Genomic DNA, 20,011 nt, shown 5'->3' with positions numbered 1-20,011 from the left:
GCGGCCATTTCTGGCTGCTGGCTGTTTGTGTGGCTGGCGCTGAACGGGTGAGCCCATCGCAACTGGCCTCCCTTGTTGGGTGTCCCCACCGGAAGCCTGAGGCCTGTCTGGGGATGGAGAGCAGCTTTTGCCCAAGAGGGGGGTCGGGTGAGGGAGCTGCCCTGGGTGGGTGGAGGCGGCTTTCCCAGCTGCTCCTGGCTAGGGACAAAGCATTTCAGCTCCAGGCTGCGTCCATGCAGTGCCTTTCGCCAGCTGGGTAGCGCAGCGGGCTTCAGGTGACCGGGCTCCACCACTGCCCTGCCGGGGGACCTTGGGCAAGTCCCTTCACCTCTGTACCCACTCCTCCCCCCAGCCATGAGGCCCGGGGAACAGCCAGCGCATGGAGAGCAGTCACCGAAATGCTCCAGGTACAAGCTGCATGTTATGACATGAAGCCTGAGCCCTGGCTGACCATGCCCACACAGGATGGAGTGCATGGCTCAGTGGCCACAGCTGAAGGTCATCAAAACAGGGCTTCTCCCCCAAGGACCAAATTTCAGCCCAGATCTACAGAGGTATTTAGGCTCCTAACTCCTGTTGTAGTCAATGGAAGTTAGGCTCCTAAAGACCTTGAAGGATCTGGCCCTTGGGTGGGTATGTCAGTCGCGTAGCAGCTTCAAAACCTACCAGCCTGAGTCTCCTGCTTTTCCTCTCCCCTTTTGGGGTGACGCACTGACCCCTCTGTGGAGACGCAGGTAAGCAAAGAGAAAAGCGCTGCTTACGTCTTCAGGAGCCGGCTTGCGTGGATGCGATCTCCACTGCGCCGATGGGAGAAAGGCGAGGCAGGAAAATAGGAGGTGGAAAGAGAAGGAAGGAGGCGGTCGCAGACCGGGTGCTCTGAGCTCGGTGCTCTGAGCTCGGCTTGGGTGCAGGAGAAAAGGGGAGCGTGGCACGGAACTGGACCCAGCCCAGCGGGACTGTATTATATTAACACAATAAAAGCAATTGATGAACGCTTGTGCTCCTGGTTTTCTGAAATGGGCTGAACCTGCCCTGGACAGTGCTTTGCCCCTGCTACAGGTGCCTGAGCCACAGAGCCAGGCTGAGGAGCCTTGGCTACCAGAGCTGTAGTTGGCCAGGATCGAACCTGGGGTCTCGAGAGCTAGGAAGCAGGTACCTTTGGTGGAAGCTCCTGGGCTCTAGCCTGCTCAGCTGCTCTCTGGGGGCTGGACCAGCAGGCAGGTGTGTAGTAGTGTATGTGCAGCAGGGGGTGCTATTGTGTGCAGATTTGGCCCGAATGGCATCCCTGGCCCTGGGAGGTGTGGGGAAGCGGGGCAGGGGGCAGGAAGTGAAGGGACACCCCAGGAGCGATGGCTGGCTGGATCCTGAAGCCTGCTCGCTGCCCAGGCTCAGTGGATGTGGTACCCACGCGTGGTTGGTCCCAGTGGCTCTAGCAGGCCCCGCTTCGGCTGGCAATCCTCTCTAGATGTCTCCTCACAGGATAGGGTCATTGGAGTATGCGGTGTGACGGGTGCCTCTCCAGGGCTGGGATCGCACCAGGGGAAAGGAGGGGGTCACCAGCTCCTCTGCCCATCAGCCTGGAGGGCTTTGGGGAGGCTGGAGGCACCCCTCATAGCTGCCCCATCTCACCCATCACATCCCTGTGGGACTTCACACCCCTCACAGCTGCCCTGTCTCCCTCCAATGCCCCTCACAGCTACCCTGTCTCCCCCCGACACCCCTCAGAGCCACCCCATCTCCCCCCAATACACTTCATAGCTGCCCCGTCTCCCTCCCACATCCCTGTGGGGCTCCCACAGTACCCCTCACAGCTGCCCCATCTCTGGCCATTCCCCTCACAGCTGCTCTCTCTTGCTGTACCCCCACCTTCCCCCTACAGCCCCATCTCCTCCCCTTGCCCTAGTCCAGTGCAGGTCCCCTAGCAGCACCCTGTCCATTTAGCCCCTCACCCCGGCCTTTGCTGCCTGGCCCTACTCTGGCCTGGGCTATTACCCGCACAAAATTCTGTTACTTACACACTCAAGGGCACCCACCTTTACCCAGTTCCTAGGGCTCAAGGCATAACCCTTTTAATTTAGGCACCCGCACCCTTTCCCAGTTCATAGGGCTCCAGGTGAAAATCACCTAACTTCACCCCTCTGTGGGCTCTGGGCTCTACTCCTCCATGGGCTCTGGGCAAATAACCTTTCCCTGTGGAGTCAGGGCTTAATCTTTTGAGGGTTTACAGGGTCTTTTACCAGGGAAAGTGCCTTACGCAGTAATATACCACTTAACCTCTGTTTATTAACAATCACCAAAACCAGACTGCACACGCTACACATAGAGTGCTCACCACTCCCAATAAGACAGATGAACTCTTCTTGATGGCCAGTCAGGATCAGGTCCATCTGGGGAACTCCAGTTTCTGCACAGTGTCATTGGTAGAGTATTCAGAGTAACAGCCGTGTTAGTCTGTATTCGCAAAAAGAAAAGGAGTGCTTGTGGCACCTTAAGACTACTTAACTTGAGACTAACCAATTTATTTGAGCATAAGGTTTCGTGAGCTACAGCTCACTTCATCGGATGCATACTGTGGAAAGTGTAGAAGATCTTATTATATACAAACAAAGCATGAAAAAATACCTCCTCCCACCCCACTCTCCTGCTGGTAATAGCTTATGTAAAGTGATCACTCTCCTTACAATGTGTATGATAATCAAGTTGGGCCATTTCCAGCACAAATCCAGGTTTTCTCACACACACCCCCACACACACACAAATTCACTCTCCTGCTGGTAATAGCTTATCCAAAGTGACCACTCTCCTTACATTTTCAGAGTAACAGCCGTGTTAGTCTGTATTCGCAAAAAGAAAAGGAGTACTTGTGGCACCTTAGAGACTAACCAATTTATTTGAGCATGAGCTTTCGTGAGCTCTGATGAAGTGAGCTGTAGCTCACGAAAGCTCATGCTCAAATAAATTGGTTAGTCTCTAAGGTGCCACAAGTACTCCTTTTCTCCTTACATTGTGTATGATAATCAAGGTGGGCCATTTCCAGCACAAATCCAGCGTTTAACAAGAACGTCTGTGGGGGGAGGTAGGAAAAAACAAGGGGAAATAGGCTACCTTGCATAATGACTAAGCCACTCCCAGTCTCTATTCAAGCCTAAGTTAATTGTATCCAATTTGCAAATGAATTCCAATTCAGCAGTTTCTCCCTGGAGTCTGGATTTGAAGTTTTTTTGTTGTAAAATAGCGACTTTCATGTCTGTAATCACGTGACCAGAGAGATGGAAGTGTTCTCTGACTGGTTTATGAATGTTATAATTCTTGACTTCTGATTTGTGTCCATTTACTCTTTTACGTAGAGACTGTCCAGTTTGACCAATGTACATGGCAGAGGGGCATTGCTGGCACATGATGGCATATACCACATTGGTGGATGTGCAGGTGAACGACACTCTGATAGTGTGGCTGATGTTATTAGGCCCTGTGATGGTGTCCCCTGAATAGATATGTGGGCTCAGTTGGCAACGGGCTTTGTTGCAAGGATAGGTTCCTGGGTTAGTGGTTCTGTTGTGTGGTATGTGGTTGCTGGTGAGTATTTGCTTCAGGTTGGGGGGCTGTCTGTAGGCAAGGACTGGCCTGTCTCCCAAGATTTGTGAGAGTGATGGGTCATCCTTCAGGATAGGTTGTAGATCCTTGATACTGCGTTGGAGGGGTTTTAGTTGGGGGCTGAAGGTGATGGCTAGTGGCGTTCTGTTATTTTCTTTGTTAGGCCTGTCCTGTAGTAGGTGACTTCTGGGAACTCTTCTGGCTCTATCAATCTGTTTCTTCACTTCTGCAGGTGGGTATTGTAGTTGTAAAAATGCTTGATAGAGATCTTGTAGGTGTCTGTCTCTGTCTGAGGGGTTGGAGCAAATGCGGTTGTATCGCAGAGCTTGGCTGTAGACGATGGATCGTGTGGTGTGGTCAGGGTGAAAGCTGGAGGCATGTAGGTAGGAATAGCGGTCAGTAGGTTTCCAGTATAGGGTGGTGTTTATGTGACCATCGTTTATTAGCACTGTAGTGTCCAGGAAGTGGATCTCTTGTGCGGACTGAACCAGGCTGAGGTTGATGGTGGGATGGAAATTGTTGAAATCATGGTGGAATTCCTCAAGGGCTTCTTTTCCATGGGTCCAGATGATGAAGATGTCATCAATATAGCACAAGTAGAATAGGGGCGTTAGGGGACGAGAGCTGAGGAAGCGTTGTTCTAAATCAGCCATAAACATGTTGGCATACTGTGGGGCCATGCGGGTACCCATAGCAGTGCCGCTGATCTGAAGGTATACATTGTCCCCAAATGTAAAATAGTTATGGGTAAGGACAAAGTCACAAAGTTCAGCCACCAGGTTAGCCGTGACATTATCAGGGATAGTGTTCTTGATGGCTTGTAGTCCATCTTTGTGTGGAATGTTGGTGTAGAGGGCTTCTACATCCATAGTGGCCAGGATGGTGTTATCAGGAAGATTACCAGCAGGAGAGTGAGTTTGTGTGTGTGGGTGGGGGGTGAGAAAACCTGGATTTGTGCTGGAAATGGCCCAACTTGATTATCATACACATTGTAAGGAGAGTGATCACTTTAGATAAGCTATTACCAGCAGGAGAGTGGGGTGGGAGGAGGTATTTTTTCATGCTTTGTGTGTATATAATAAGATCTTCTACACTTTCCACAGTATGCATCCGATGAAGTGAGCTGTAGCTCACGAAAGCTTATGCTCAAATAAATTGGTAGAGTATTGAGGTCTGGCAGCTCTGATCTTTGGGGCTGCATCCTGGAGTTGGTTCCCAAAGAACTTCCTTTTGGACCCGTTTGTATCGTGAAATTTGAGTCCTGTTTAGCTGTACCTTAACCAATCATTTTACTGAAATCTATCTAACCAATCCTAACATATTGTAACAAAATTCTCTCGACAATTATATCCCACCACCTTAATTAATTTACACCTAGCAAAAATTAATTATGTCACAGACAGAAACAATTAAAGAACCAGACAGAGACCAGACAGGTTAACAATAGGGAAGTGGGGACCATAATGACAAAACAATAAAGAAATGAGGCTTTCACAAACACAACTATTGAGAAGTGATTTCTTGACAGACAGGATGCTATTAAAGTAAGTTTTCTTTAGCCATCTTAAGATCTGTTTCTTTATCTGGTGACAGTGGGTACCATTAGGATGGGGGTCTCCTCCTTAACAGCTTGATATCACATTGTTTTAATGTAGTTTAGCTGGAAGGTGAGGATGTGATTTTCTGCTTCTCAGCTAATGGCTGCTGCTGGGCTGCTCTTTTAATCTGGCTGCAGATGAAGGCCTTGTCCTTACAGGGCGGGGTGCCTGCGTGGTGACCTCTGGGTGGAGGGTGGGGTGGTGACTCACAGGGCAGGGCACAGCCCCGGCACAGCCCAGCCCAGGGCTGCACCTTGGGCTCTGTTCAGTTCCCCGTTTGCCCAGGCAGGGCTGTGCGGCCTCAGCTCCCTCCCAGCAGGACCTGGGCAGGATTTGGTCACCCGCCCCCAGCTCACCTGGGGCATTGAGCGCTCTCCCCCTCCCCCACCCACCCCACCACTATCTGAGCCCTAGGATGCTACGTGTCTGGCTGCTCCCCGGCTACCTGGCTGTGAGACCTGGCAGCACCAAGGTCACCAGCTCCCAGGGACTAGAAGAGGGAGGAGCTGCCTGTGGCACTCGCTGGCCAGTGCTGAGCTCTGTGGCTGGGAGGCAGCCCAGGCCCCCTGCCCTTCATAGAATCTCAGGGTTGGAAGGGACCTCAGGAGGTCATCTAGTCCAACCCCCTGCTCAAAGAAGGACCAATCCCCAACTAAATCATCCCAGCCAGGGCTTTGTCAAGCCTGACCTTAAAAACCTCTAAGGAAGGAGATTCCACCACCTCCCTAGGTAACCCATTCCAGTGCTTCACCAGCCTCCTAGTGAAATAGCGTTTCCTGATATCCAACCTAAACCTCCCCCACTGCAACTTGAGACCATTGCTCCTTGTCCTGTCATCAACCACCACTGAGAACAGTCTAGATCCATCCTCTTTGGAACCCCCTTTCAGGTAGTTGAAAGCAGCTATCAAATCCTGCCTCATTCTTCTCTTCTACAGACTAAATAATCCCAGTTCCCTCAGCCTCTCCTCATAAGTCATGTGTTCCAGTCCCCTAATCATTTGTGTTGCCCTCCGCTGGACTCTTCCCAATTTTTTCACATCCTTCTTGTAGTGTGGGGCCCAAAACTGGACACAGTACTCCAGATGAGGCCTCACTAATGCCGAATAGAGGGGAATGATCACATCCCTCAATCTGCTGGCAAAGCTCCTACTTATACAGCCCAAAATGCTGTTAGCCTTCTTGGCAACAAGGGCACACTGCTGACTCATATCCAGCTTCTCATCCACTGTAACTCTTAGATCCTTTTCTGGAGCAGCCAGAGCTGTTGCATGCATGGGAGGGAACTGGGGGCAGGAGACACAAGGGTTGTGTCTCCTTTGCACTGTGGCCCTTTTCGGCCCCTCTGGCAGGACTAGGGGCTGTTATTGCTCACCCCCCACCAGGGCTCCCTGAGCTACCGGCACCTCCTAGCCCTGGGGCAAGCAGCTCGAACTGGCAGGGGGACAGGTCCCCAAATGGCCCCAGAATGGAGGACAGTGCAATGGTGCTGTGAAGCCACCTCCCCTCAGTCCTGCGTGCAGGGACTCAGAAGATGGGCCTGGGGGACTGGGGCTGGAGCGGGAGTCTGAGCACGGGGTAGGAACCCAAGGGGCAAAGGGATGCCCAAGGGCCTGTTGCAGGGGCACCACCTGGGAGCAGCAACCAGCCTGGGCTCGTGCTGCCTAGCACCACCCAAGGCCTTACCATCCGTGATGGCTTCCCATGCACTGATCTCCACGTGTCTCCGTGCCAGGCCAGGGGCGATGCCAGTGCAGGTACGTCAGCCCTGAGCAGAGCCCTGCACTGTGTGGGGGGATTGTGGGAGCTCCATCACTGGCCAGTCTTACACTCAGATCAGCTGGTTTTCCACAAGCTCTGCCCTGGACATCAGAGTGGGGCAGGGCTCTGGCCTGTGACAGGGGCTGGGGGTCAGACTAGCTGATAGCAATGGCTCCTTCTGGCCTTGCAGTCTTTGACTTGCCCCTCTAGGGCCCCCCAGGACATTGCGGGGGTGGGGAATCACCGAGGGGCAGGTGTGCCCCAATCTTCCCCTTCCCAACTCTTTGGCCCTTCACGCCCAATCAGCATCAGGCTTGTAAAGGCAGCCCCCCTCGCCCCTCACGCGCTGGGGAGCTGAAAAGGGCCTCGGGCAGTGATGGCTGAGGCCTGGCTATTTCTGACCCACTCTACATGCACATGAAATCCCCCCGGTTTGGCTCGAGCTCCGTGTCGCCCGCTCTCCAGTGGGCAACACTGCTGGGAGCTTTGTGCTGCTCCTTGCAGCTGGTGACATAATTTGCACTGCTCAGTGTCCACTTCCAGCCAAAACAGGCCAGGCTGCTTCCTTGTCGCCTGCTGGCGCTGGCGTCACTCCCCCGCACCGCCCCAGGCCAGGCAGGCATGGGAACTTCCCATGCAGGGAAGAGATGGAAACCGAATCTGATGCCCCTGCCCGACTGCCAAGGAGTGATCCCTGGCTTCCAGCAGCAGCCCACATGGCCCCTCCTTTGTCACCCAGCTGGGCCTTTGCAGTTTCGTTTCTCTAGCAAATGGAAAATGAAACTTAGCAGATCAAAACCGGGGAAATCCTTAGCTCTGCTGCTGCTAGTTAAGGTGGACTTAGGGAGCAGCTCGAAAGTGCTCGCCCGGGTGGTCCTCTGTCCTGGATCCCACACTGGGGTGCGCTACAGGTGCCCCCCCCCCCCCCAAATCCCGCAGTTCTTCCTTCAGCCAGGCTTGAAAATGCCCCTCAGCCAGGGGGCGGGTAGTCGCTGTCCAGGGCAAGGAGGAACCTCACCACCACTTAACCAGCCCTTTCATAAAGGAAGGGGCCGGCCTGGCAGGCTTGCTGCTGGAGACGAAGCGCAGCGATGGGGAGGCTGCCGTGAGGTTGCAGGCAGCCAGCTCCAGGACCCCCGCTGCTGCTCTGGGGTGTCCAGACAGCAGGTGGCAGAGTGACATTAACAAGACTCTGGGCTGGGGGTTCACGTCCCCCGCACCGCCCTTCATTTGGATCTCATTGATTCCTAGATTCCAGGGCCAGAATGGACTCTGCCCTCCTGTCCAGCACAGGTCAGCAACCCTGCCCTAAATTAACCCTGAGCGCAGCTCTGCCAGCAAAGCATCAGGTCTTGCTCTAAAAATGGCCAGGGATGGAGGAGCCACCAGCCCCCTTGACACTGATGAGATCAGTGTCATAGAATATCACAGGGATGGAAAGGACCTCAGGAGGTCATCTAGTCCAACCCCCTTCTCAAAGCAGGACCAATCCCCAATTTTTGCCCCAGATCCCTAAATGGCCACCTCAAGGATTGGAACTCACAACCTTGGATTTAGCAGGCCAATGCTCAAACCACTGAGCTATCCCTCCCTCCCAGGTGGGGTGGGGGAGATAGATACTCAGGTTAGGGGCTGGCATGAAGGACAGCGCCCCCAAGCAGGGCCTAGGGGCAGCCCCCTCCCAGGAATCCCAGCAGCTGGGGATGGAGGAAGTACGTTGGGCTGCCTCTGGAACTGGGGTTAAGGACCAGCCCCCAGGCTTCTCTCCAGGCCCATGCCCAGCAGGTGTCTGGTGGACAGTTCGAGTCCTGTAGCCCAGGCCACCTTAACAAGCTCAGTCTGACGCCATCCACGGGGGAGGAGATCAGCAGGGTTGGGCTGTGCCCAGAATGCTTAAAAGCAGCAGCAGCAGAGGAAGGCAGGGACAGGGAGCAAAGCAGCAGAGATGGAGCTGTACCAGGTGCCCGCCGGCTCGCTGGATGCCTGGATCGCAGAACATCTCCAGCCCAGCGAGGAATTCCGGCTGCAGGTGAAAGACACTGTCCGGAGGATCTGTGATTTTCTGAAGGAGATGTGCTTTGACGACATCAAGGTGTTCAAGACGGTGAAGGTGAGTCTGTTCTGGACCAGCTGCCGGTGTAAAAGAGCATGTCCGGGCTCCTTTGGTGCAGGCGAAAGTCTGCGTGCCTACGCTGTGATCAGGGCAAGCCTAAACCACCAGCCAAGGGATGCCGAAGAGGGCTCCCACTTACCGCTGGCTGCAGGGGGCATTATCCAAAATCCGCCCTGGCTTCCCAGTTGCCGGTGGGGTCAGGTAGGAACATAGGAGTTGCATTGTCAGGTCAGAGCAGTTTTAGTCCAGTAACCTGTCTCTGACACTAACCGACACCAGCTGCTTCAGAGGAAGGCACAAGAGCCCACCTCGTGGACAATTATAGAATTATTTGCCTATAGGGGAAGTTTCTTTCTGACTACAGGCTGTTAGTGGTCGGTTTATGCTCTGAAGCATGAGGGTTTGTCTCCCATGGACATTTCCCTTCCTGCCGAAAACAAGCATGGATGTTCTAGTTATCCTTCCAATGTCTAATCCTGTGGAGAGGGCTGAGAAGCTCATGGCCTCTTTGAGCGAGTTCCACAGGTTAACTATATGCTGTGTCACAAAAAATACCTTTGAGCCATTTTAAATGTGTTGCCTTTTAATCTAGCATTATTAGACATCCAATTTTTCTTCTCTGAATCAATGGCTCTCAACCTTTCCCCTGTTGGGTCACGACCTTGTAATCAGCACTCCCTTTACCAAAACCAGGCCAGGAAGTTTGCAAAACCTCTCCCCAGTCCCATTTATTACGTCCAGAAAAATTACACTAAAAGAGAGTTATTGAGATTGCAACTCAAACATTAGGAAATGCCGGAGGGAAGGTGGCCTGTTTAACCTTAATTCGGCCCCATTGTGCATATGTATTACAATACAGGCTTTAATTACGTGATCACATATTATTTTTTCCATGGGACCCTGCCTCATTCAGTGCACAGGGTGGACTTCTTCTACGGGTGAATCAGGGCCAGGTAGTGAAGGAGACTGTTGTCTGTAGGACCCCTACAGACTTTGCAGCAGATGGAAAATGTGCAATGAATGGGGCAGGGGGTTGCAGAGAGAGAAAGGAAGGTCTCCTGGGTAAGACAGTTGAATGCTTCCCTGGAGAACTGGAGTCTATCCCTGCCTCTGCTACTGAGTTCCTGTGTCATGCTGGGCAAGTCACTTAACCCAAACTGTTCCCAAAGTGTGCATTCTTCATTTTTGGGGTGCCCAACTCAAGCCCTGGGCTCTGATTTGCAGAAGTGCTGAGTGCTCACAGCGGCGACTGAAGCCAACGGGAGCTGGGCTTTGTCCATACAATGTTCTGTATAAATGCTATGTTATCTGTGGGGCTGGCCAAATTCTGACACATCTGTACTGCGCATGTGCAAAGGGAGATATTTCAAAGGTTCTTAGCTTGGTCAAAGTTGGGTGGATTTTGACGGGCATGGCAAAAGGCGTAAGGCAAAAAGGCTTATCCCTGAGACGCAGGCCACCCTGCTGCTAAATTTCAAGTCTCTGCCCCATAGCGTACGTGGGGGGCGTTAGACCATCTTCGGTGATCAGAATGGGATGCGGGGGGAGGGCACCCCAGCAGTGTACACTACAATACTGGATTCAATATTTCCTATCCCATCCTAACACTTCTGGTATGTTTCTGGCTGCCCAGCAGGGGCCGTTGTGCCTGAGGGGTGACCTGGCTGAGTGGGTGCAGGGGCACGGCCCCCATGTGGCTCAGCGCCCTGGGGTTGTTGAGAGGGCAGCGCAGTGAGCAAATGCTTCTGTTCCGTGGCAGGGCGGCTCCGCGGGGAAGGGGACAGCCCTGAAGAACAATTCGGATGCAGATCTGGTCCTTTTCCTCAGCTGCTTCTGCAGCTACCGGGACCAGCTGGAGAACCGTGCGGCTGTGCTTGACACCATCAGGCAGAAGCTGAACCGGTGCCGACAGACCATCGCTTTCAGCATTGACGTGGAGGTTTCCCAGCCAAAGGAGAAGGGCACCTGCCCGCGCTCGCTCTCCATCATCATCCAGTCAAAGAGGAGGCGGGAATCCATCGAGGTGGACGTGCTCCCAGCCTATGATGCCTTAGGTAGGGACTGTATCCCTGCCCCTCAGCTCGGCCTCCAGGGATCCAGCAGGTTTGGGGGTACCCACTCCCCTCAATGTCCCCAGGGCTTATCCTGACAGAGCTCATGGAAATGAAGGTGCAGCCTGTGTATGGGACACGGGAATAGCCCAAGGCCCATTGGGACAGGACTCCCCTCAGATCTGTGTGGTGACCCTCCCTCCCATCTCTCCCACAGGGCAGGTGACTCCTGGCAGCAAACCTTCCCCCCAGGTCTACGAGGATCTAATTCGGACCAGAGCCAAGCCCGGTGAGTTCTGCACCTCCTTCACCGAGCTCCAGAGGGACTTTGTGAAGCGTCGCCCGGCCAAGCTCAAGAACCTGCTGCGGCTGGTCAAGCACTGGTACAAAGAGGTGAGGTGCCCTGCCCTGCCCCAGTCACTGATACCCCCCTTGCTCCTTCTCACCGGGCCACCAGCCCTGGGGGTTACCACTGTATGTTAATGCAGGTTCAGATGGAGAGCTCTCCCGGCAACCTCCCACAGCTTAAAACCCCCTGGAATAAAGCTACTCACTGGAGCCCCTCCACCTGCCAGGGCTGCTCAAGTCTTTCCAGAAGATCACTTTGCTCCCCATTATTTTGCTCCCAGGAGATGGTGGTCATCTCAGCTTAGGCTGGTCTTTCCTAGCTCACTGCTCTCCTGGATGCTCTTGGGTTGGGCTCTGGCGGCTGGGTCCAATCATGCTGGAGGCAGGCAGGACACTGGACTAGATGGATCTTGCCCCTGATCCAGTCTCGCAAGTTTGCTGAGTCCCTCTCTAGCAGTCCCAGAATATCTGTCCAGATCACTGGTCCCCAAACTGTAGGGTACACCCCACCAGGGGTACACAGAGGAACATTAACTGTGGACATGGCAGGGCCTGGGACAGCCTCCACAGAGGGCATGGAGGGAGCGCCACCCAGCCCCGCTCTGCCTCCAGCTCTGCCCCCAACCCCATGGCTATGCTCCTGGCCGCAGCACCAGCCACAGCTCCGGCCATGGCCTTGGCCCCCGGCTCCCAGTTCCCACATGCATGCAGACAGATTACATTACAGTTAAGGGGGGCGCGACATGAAAAGTTTGGGAAGCACTGGTTTCGATGGCTTCGGTCACTTTCAGGCAAGCGCTCACAAGATCTTCTGATCATGAACTGGACCAGAGGTTAAACAACAGAATCGTTGACCACATTGAACAGTCTGACTGGGAAACAGATTCCATTAAAAATCATTCAAAAACAAAACGACAATTAATATAGCAATACAGATAGATATAAATTCCTCATTGGAACTAAATTCTGTAGCTTCATAACAAACACACACTCAAACATCCAGTCTCACATTTCTCGTCCTCTAATCGCAGGGCAAGCAACTGCACAAAGAGCAAATTTCAGATTATGATTTCACGACCTATTTGCTGCTCACTTGAGTGGAAATTACACTAGCCTGTCAAATGACACTTTACAGGGTCGGGGGAGAAGGATTTTCTTTATCCTAATAAACACCTGAAATGATTCAGTGCCTGATGCCACAGCCTGTGGGGACTTCACAACGGCAGTGGGAATAAAATGTGGAGCCTTCTGTTTCACAAGCACGGACCTCTGCCACCTGAGCTAAAGGAGAATCCCCACCAGATGTTAGCAATATAGGGCCTTGACACACAACAGAGCAGGTCTGATTACATGCTCGCTCTCTCTCTAGCTAGTACATTACATCCTGGCTCCCATTCTCTGGCCACTGCTCAGTAGTTGAGTGTTGTGGTGAGCACAGGACATGGGCAGGGGAGAGGTAGCGGGAGGTCACCCACCTGACCATGCAGCAAGAGGGATTTGAGGGCCCTGTACCCCCACCCCATCCCGTGTCTCAGGCCGGCTTCCCCCCATCTCCTTAACAGCTTTCCAAGACGACGTCGGGCTTGCCCACCAAGTACGCCCTGGAGCTGCTGACCATCTATGCCTGGGAGAGCGGCACCAAGGGGGCGGAGAACTTCAGCACGGCCGAGGGGTTCCGCACGGTGATGGAGCTGCTGTGCCGGTACCAAGAGCTCTGCGTCTACTGGACCGAGTTCTACGATCTCCAGTCCTCCGTGATAGGGCCCCATGTCAAACGGCTGCTGCGGGAGCCGTGGTGAGACCCCTGCATCTGCTCCTCTCGTCTCTGCGCGGCTCGCTCACGTCCAGCTGCAGCTCGGCCTTCCTTCCTGCGTGGGAGGGAGGCTCTGTCCTACCCTGGGACACCCGAGCAGAGAACTGGCAGCTCTGCTCAGCATCTCTCAGCCCTGCCACCCCAGAGGCCCCTGCGGTTACACTCAGCACCAGCCAAGCAATACGGCCAGCCCAGCACGCGCTGCGCCACGTGTAGCCAGGTTGCCTCTGGGGGCGTTCGCCCAAGGGGAGCCCTGGCCCCATGGAGCTCACCAGCCAAACCCCATTAACTGAAGGGGGCAGGATTCCACCCGGCAGCACCCGTATGAGCAAGAAAGGGTTGGGGGCTCACAGCCTGGCACAGGTCTGTCCCCACTCCTCCACTGTTAGCCTGTGCCTCAGTTTCCCCCAGGGCATGGTGGGGATGACGACACTGACAGGGTGAGGGCTCGCAAATGAGTGTGTGTGGTACCCAGCAACACCCCTGGGCCGGCATTAGAGTGCAATAGTACCACAGGGACTAGGGCAGCGGCTTCTCCAGCCCCTCAGCTGCCTGCACACTGGCTCTTCCAGGGTGGGTGACACCGACCATACTCACCCTCCACCATTGCCCCATCCCCAAGCCCCTGGGATTCCGGCTCCAGCCGGCCAAGCCTGAGACTCCCTCCTCCAGCTCCCCTCCGCACCCCAGGGCCCTGCCTGAGCCGGGGCAGGCACTGTCAGCAGCAGGCAGCTGGGATGTGTCAGCAGCCTGGACGCAGAGCAGGGCCTGGCTCACGGGGGAGAGGGAGCGGGCTGGGGCAGACAGCAGAGCCACTGGCCACATGGGCAGGTGGCTCAGCCCAAGAGCCATCGACAGAGAGAATCCATTGTGTTCACAGCCCCGTGATCCTGGATCCAGCCGACCCGACGGGAACCTTGGGGCAGGGAAAGAGCTGGGACCTGCTGGCGAGAGAAGCCGCAATCTGCCGGGACCAGCTGTGCTGTAGGAACAGCCTCGGCCCCATCCGCTGCTGGGACGTGCAGGTACCGACGCCTCTTGGGGTCCCTTCCCACCCCCGCCTGTGATGAGCTCGTCACTGAGCCTCCGGAGCATGGAGTAGCCGGGTAGCTCCCCTCATGGCTCCTGCGCCTGCCCCACTCACCACAGCTGCCCCTGCTGGGAAAGGCTGGGGCTGGCCTAACTGGGAGCTCCCCGCAACAGCCAGTGCCCCCCTCCGCTCCCCACAGCACCCCCTGCTGGGAGAGGCTGGGCCTGGGGTAGCCAGGGCCTCCCCCCACAGCCAGCACTCCTGCCCCCTCCCCACAGCACCCCCTGCTGGGGAGGCTTTGGCTGGCGTAGCTGGGAGCTCCCGCACAGCCAGCACTTCTGCCCCCTCCGCACAACACCCCCTGCTGGGAGAGGCTGGGGCTGGAGTAGCTGGGAGATCCCCCTCCCCCCACAGCCAGTGCTTCTGCCCAGCTCCCTGCTACAGAATCTGATGGGCCCAGAGCTGTGGGAAATGATTGTGTTGAGATTCCACTCCCCAGCAGAGGTTCCTCTGCCGCGTGCCATTAGACGTTCCCCGCTGCCCCACCTGGGCTGTCCGACCCCCACCCATCCCCGTCTCCTTGTCTCTCTTCCAGCCAGCCAGACCCATGCAGGTGACGGTGAAGCAGCTCTCAGGGGTCAGCCTGGACCTGGGGCTGAGCCCCTACACGACCATCTGGGAGATTAAGGAGGAGCTCGAGCGTGCCTGGGACATCTCTCCCTACACGCAGCGCCTGACCCTGCAGGAGCCTGGCCTGGGAAACCAGCTGCTGCTGGACGATCAGACCCTGGCATCACACGGCATCTTCTACGACACCACGGTTCTGATGCTCACGACCGAGCCCCAGTGGATGGAGATCTTCGTGAAGGACCATAACAGCAGAACCCTGCTCTATGGTGTCCGCGCCAGTGACACCGTCCTGGGCCTGAAGAAGAAGATCGAGGATCGCACGGGTGTCTCCACCAGCCAACAGCACCTGACGTTCAACAGCAAAGAGCTGCAGGACGACTGCACGCTCGCCCATTACAGGATCCGGAGCAAGAGCACCATCTACCTGCTTCTGCGCCTCAGGGGTGGGTAAGATGCTCACTGGGTCACCGGGACCTGCACCTTCATGGGCAGGCGTCTGCTGTGTCCCCGGCCAAGAGAGCAGCACAGCGGGCTATGTTTCCCAAGAGCCTTTGCATGATAATTCAGGGCTTTGCTAATGTGCCCCTGTCACCTTAGCAGTGAAATATAATATCTCACTAAAAGGTGACACAGGGCCAGAAAGAGTGAATTAACTCACAGACTGACCTGACCCATGGCCGAACTCTAAAGACTTGTTAGGAAGATATGTGAATGAATAGAGCTTTGAAATGCAAGCCTGCCTTGTTAGAAGGGTAGCTGTTTGCTCAGGTCTTGTGATGGAAGCAAACAAGTCTTGTCTATTGCTGTAGCTTTGATTCAAAGATCAAAAAAGGGATTTTAACATTTATGATGACACTTGAGTGAAATAGTATTATTGTCTGTATGTCTCTTTGAAGGTTGTGATAAACTGTATATGAACCATTTAATGGATAAATTACACTATGCTAATTGCCAGGATGGTTGGGAGACAGAAGATTAAGCTTATTCTCTCAGGCCAAGAGGCTGGTGGAAAATGTATAAAAACCCTGGGACACCATCCTGTTTTAACTCAGATCTGCTTTGGGTTTCAAGAAGGGGATACCCTGAGCCATAAGGATTGGGATCCCCAGTCACTGACTGGAGTCACCCCAAATATGGACATTGGACTATACCTAAAAGGACTTTTGGACACTACAAACTCATCTCTGATATGTTTCTGAACCTCAAGAATTGAATTCAAGTCTGTATGCATATTGATCTTTTAACCAACACACACTCTCTTTTCTTTTTAAATAAAGTTTAGTTTAGTTAACAAGAATTGACTGTAGCGTGTATTCTGGGTAAGATCTAAGTTATAACTGGACATGGGTATGTGGCTGATCCTTTGGGGTTGGAAGAACCTTTTCTTTTTTTTGATGAGATAAGATTTTCAGTAATCATCATCATATCTGACCTGTGTGTCTGGACAAAGGCCTGAGACTGGACACTTTAAGGGAACTGCATTGTTTGGACTTCTGAGTAACCAGTGAGGTAATACAGAAGCTGCTTTGTGCTCGCTTGGTAAATCTAAGAATTGGAATATCCACCAGCTTTTTGGGGTTTGTTTGCTTTTCACCTCAGCTGGCTCCCACGGGCACCATCGTTACACCCCCACGTTCCAGAATCGGCACCACGTCCTTCTGTAGCGCAGGCTGTCCCCACACCTCTCGCTGCAGCTCCTGGGAGCTGTTTCCCCCCTGCTCCGCAACCCTTTCGCGATGTACTGCCCCCAGTGCAGAGCTGGGTGCTGGGCGCCCACCAGACATTGTTCATTAGTCCCATTGTTGTAGTCCCCTTCCTCCTCCCTGTCCCAACTCCACTGCTGTGTGTCACCATCTCTGTTGTTGTGTCATGCCAAATCCCAACCGACGTTTGCCACTTGGAATCTGAAATAATAAGCTTCTGCTAATCCCACCTCCTGGGTGTTGTGTCCATGGGATATGGGTCCCGCCTGCCCTATGAATACAGCCGGGCGTCTAGGATTCAGAGATTCTTTCACTGAGATCATTCGGTCTGACCTCCTGTGCCACACGGGCCTGAGACCTGCCCCACAATAATTCCTGCAGCAGATCCAGCAGCAGTTCTGTGACCGGGTCGTGGCCCCCTCATCCGACCCAGCTACAGCAAACTCGGCTGAGTTGTCTCCCCCAGCAGCTTTGTTCAATGCACACAACCCCGCCGGCTGCATCAGGCCCCCCCACATGTGCTATAATACATATTTTGCTTACTGTATTTTTCACTCCATGCATCTGATGAAGTGGGTTTTAGCCCACAAAAGCTTATGCCCAAATAAATTTGTTAGTCTCTAAGCTGCCACAAGGACTCCTCCTTGTGAGTGACTCTCAATCAGCATTTGCATTGCAAACCAATTGCTGAAAACCCAGGAGAATAGGGTTAGGTCATTTTTGCTGCATTCCCTGAAATCAATTTATTCCTGGACTTGTTTGGGAACAAACGGAGCCTGGATTTTTTCTTTCTTTCTAATAACAAGAAGTGCTCTGCGTTAGATGCGCTGAAATACTGAGAGCACCTTCTAGATATCACCGGCTCATTGGCTAATGACAGACAAGAGAAAGCTCGGCTAGAGGTCATATCTGTTGGATAATGTGGTATATTTGGGTGTTTTGTTAACTGCTTTTGATTTACAAAGGGAGGAATAAGGGGAACAGAGAGAGATCAGGCTGCAAAAGAGAGAATTAAACAGAAGCAAGGAGTGTGATGGATTCTTTTTCACTGGCAATTTTTAAAACAAGAGTGGATATTTTTCTAAAGGATCTGCTCTAGTTCAAAGGAGAATGAATTCAGGGAAGTTTTCTGGCAGGAGGTCTGTCATAAATGTAAGCAGTGTCAGGATGAGCTCCACCCTGACATCTGGTGGTGAGGTGTGGCAAGTTGTGGAAAAGAACTTCAGGGGCCGATCTCATTTGCATAGGCACACCCACCACGCCTAGAATGAGACCATAGCTGCCCAAATGGTCACTTTGGCTGCTGTGGGATCCCCAGTGTCTCTGTTATTGGGGCAGGAAGAATAAATTGTTATTACCCTGATTATAGGAACTGTGCTTGGAACTGTACGTGGCCTTTTGTTATGATGGAGGGATTCACCATCAACTAAGTAGCACTCGCTAGGCAAGGGTCATGGGTTCCAAAACTGTGTGAAAGGAGAGAGGCTGGGGACAAGTATTAATACTTGGTGGCATGGGCCCCTTGGTGAGGGCCTTACATGCTAATTGCACTTCCTCCTCTCTCCACTGTGGAATATCAGAGCTAATTTTGATTTCATTAGAAGTCTAGTTATAGGCTGCTGAGCTCATTTTGGGCTGACAGTGCACCAGCACTGGGGCTCCCCTACTACAAGCTGAATTTACCTAAGAGCTGAAATCACTGAGTGTTGTGTTAAGTAGTGGGGGAGCCTGAAAATATATTGTGGAGCAGTTCGATGCGGAGCAGTTTGTGGATGGCAGAAGCTGCTTGTGGGCCGTGGAGCTGAGTGAAGGAGTTCGTGGGGCAGCTGGCAGAGCGGAGCGCCGCTATGGGGCGGTCAGCTTCAGATCATGTAAGGTGCCTCTTACCCCCCGTCCCATTTCCACCCAGGTTGGGAGGTAAAGCTCCGCAGATAAACTTTCGAACTCTGGGGCTGCCCTGACCAGGGACAGAGACTTTTTGGGGCATTGGACTTTTGGGACTTTGGGTGATTTGGGGTTGCTGGACTCAAGAACCAAGGGGAAAAGGGCATGCCCCAATTTGCTTGGGGTGGGTTTTTTTTGCTCATGGGTTGTGTTATGAATCCTGTTGGTGGTGTTTCCCCAACATAATGCCACATTGTTTCTCTCTGTTATTAAGAGGCTTTTGCTATACTCAGACTATGTGCTTGCGAGAGAGGAAGTATTGCCTCTTGGAGGCGCCCAGCGGGGGTGGTATATATTTGTCCCAGGTCACTGGGTGGGGGATCGAGCCGGTTTGTATTGTGTTATTGGAATGGATCCCCTAGATATTGAACCCGGCCCTTGTTGCTGCCAACTCTGACGAGCAGAAGGGTTACATAAATATAAAGGGAAGGGTAAACCCCTTTAAAATCCCTCCTGGCCAGGGAAAAGCTCCTCTCACCTGTAAAGGGTTAAGAAGCTAAAGGTAACCTCACTGGCACCTGACCAAAATGACCAATGAGGAGACAAGATACTTTCAAAAGCTGGGAGGAGGGAGAGAAACAAAGGGTCTGTGTGTCTGTCTATATTCACAAGGACTCCTTTTCTTTTTGCGAATACAGACTAACACGGCTGTTACTCTGAAACCTGTCTATATTCTGTCTTTGCCAGGGATAGACCAGGAATGGAGTCTTAGAACTTTTAGTAAGTAATCTAGCTAGGTACGTGTTAGATTATGATTTCTTTAAATGGCTGAGAAAAGAACTGTGCTGAATATAATAACTATTTCTGTCTGTGTATCTTTTTTGTAACTTAAGGTTTTGCCTAGAGGGGTTCTCTATGTTTTGAATCTAATTACCCTGTAAGGTATCTACCATCCTGATTTTACAGGAGGGATTTCTTTATTTCTATTTACTTCTATTTTTATTAAAAGTCTTCTTGTAAGAAAACTGAATGCTTTTTCATTGTTTTCAGATCCAAGGGTTTGGGTCTGTGGTCACTTATGCAAATTGGTGAGGCTTTTTATCCAACATTTCCCAGGAAAGGGGGGTGTGCAAGTGTTGGATCTTAAGAACAATCCTCCCAACACTTGCACCCCTCCCAAGCAAATTGGGGCATGTCCTTTCCCTTTGGTTCTTGAGTCCAGCAACCCAAAAATCACCCAAAGTCCCAAGACCCAAAAATCCCTGTCCTTGGTCAGGGCAGCCCCAGAGTTCAAAAGTTGATCTGCAGAGTTTTACCTCCCAATCTGGGAGGAGATTGGAGGGGGAGGGGGGTTAAGGGGCACCTTACGTGGTCCAAAGCTGCTGGCCCCACCTCTCCATGGGGCTCCGCTCTGCCAGCCGCCCCATGAGCTGCTCTAGCCATCCGACAAACTGCTCTGCTTCACCAGCTGCTCTGCTCTGCTCGCT

At 53.1% G+C, this 20,011-nt stretch overlaps 1 protein-coding gene across 1 annotated transcript; it reads left to right on the top strand.

The window, feature by feature from the left end:
* The first annotated feature begins 8,869 nt into the window (after positions 1–8,869).
* LOC144267935 (2'-5'-oligoadenylate synthase 1-like) lies at positions 8,870–16,234 on the top strand. The gene is made up of 6 exons (XM_077822380.1): positions 8,870–9,062; positions 10,825–11,119; positions 11,334–11,509; positions 13,027–13,259; positions 14,158–14,302; positions 14,903–16,234. Exons 1-6 carry the CDS (start codon positions 8,898–8,900, stop codon positions 15,386–15,388), a joined length of 1,500 nt encoding a protein of 499 aa, XP_077678506.1. The 5' UTR covers positions 8,870–8,897; the 3' UTR covers positions 15,389–16,234.
* The last annotated feature ends 3,777 nt before the right edge of the window (positions 16,235–20,011 follow it).

Source organism: Eretmochelys imbricata, chromosome 7, assembly GCF_965152235.1.
Source record: "Eretmochelys imbricata isolate rEreImb1 chromosome 7, rEreImb1.hap1, whole genome shotgun sequence".
In the NCBI taxonomy this organism is placed as follows: Eukaryota; Metazoa; Chordata; order Testudines; family Cheloniidae; genus Eretmochelys; species Eretmochelys imbricata.
The sequence above is the reverse complement of the archived record's forward strand: the minus strand, read 5'-3'. Positions and strand labels throughout refer to the sequence as shown.

What these genes read in the sequence shown, in the direction of transcription:
- LOC144267935 (XM_077822380.1), top strand. Translation starts at nt 8,898, where the DNA reads ATGGAGCTGTACCAGGTGCCCGCCGGCTCGCTGGATGCCTGGATCGCA. An exon ending in TCAAGCACTGGTACAAAGAG is followed by an intron (nt 11,510 to 13,026) that starts GTGAGGTGCCCT and finishes TCTCCTTAACAG; the next exon opens with CTTTCCAAGACGACGTCGGG. An exon ending in TCCGCTGCTGGGACGTGCAG is followed by an intron (nt 14,303 to 14,902) that starts GTACCGACGCCT and finishes TCTCTCTTCCAG; the next exon opens with CCAGCCAGACCCATGCAGGT.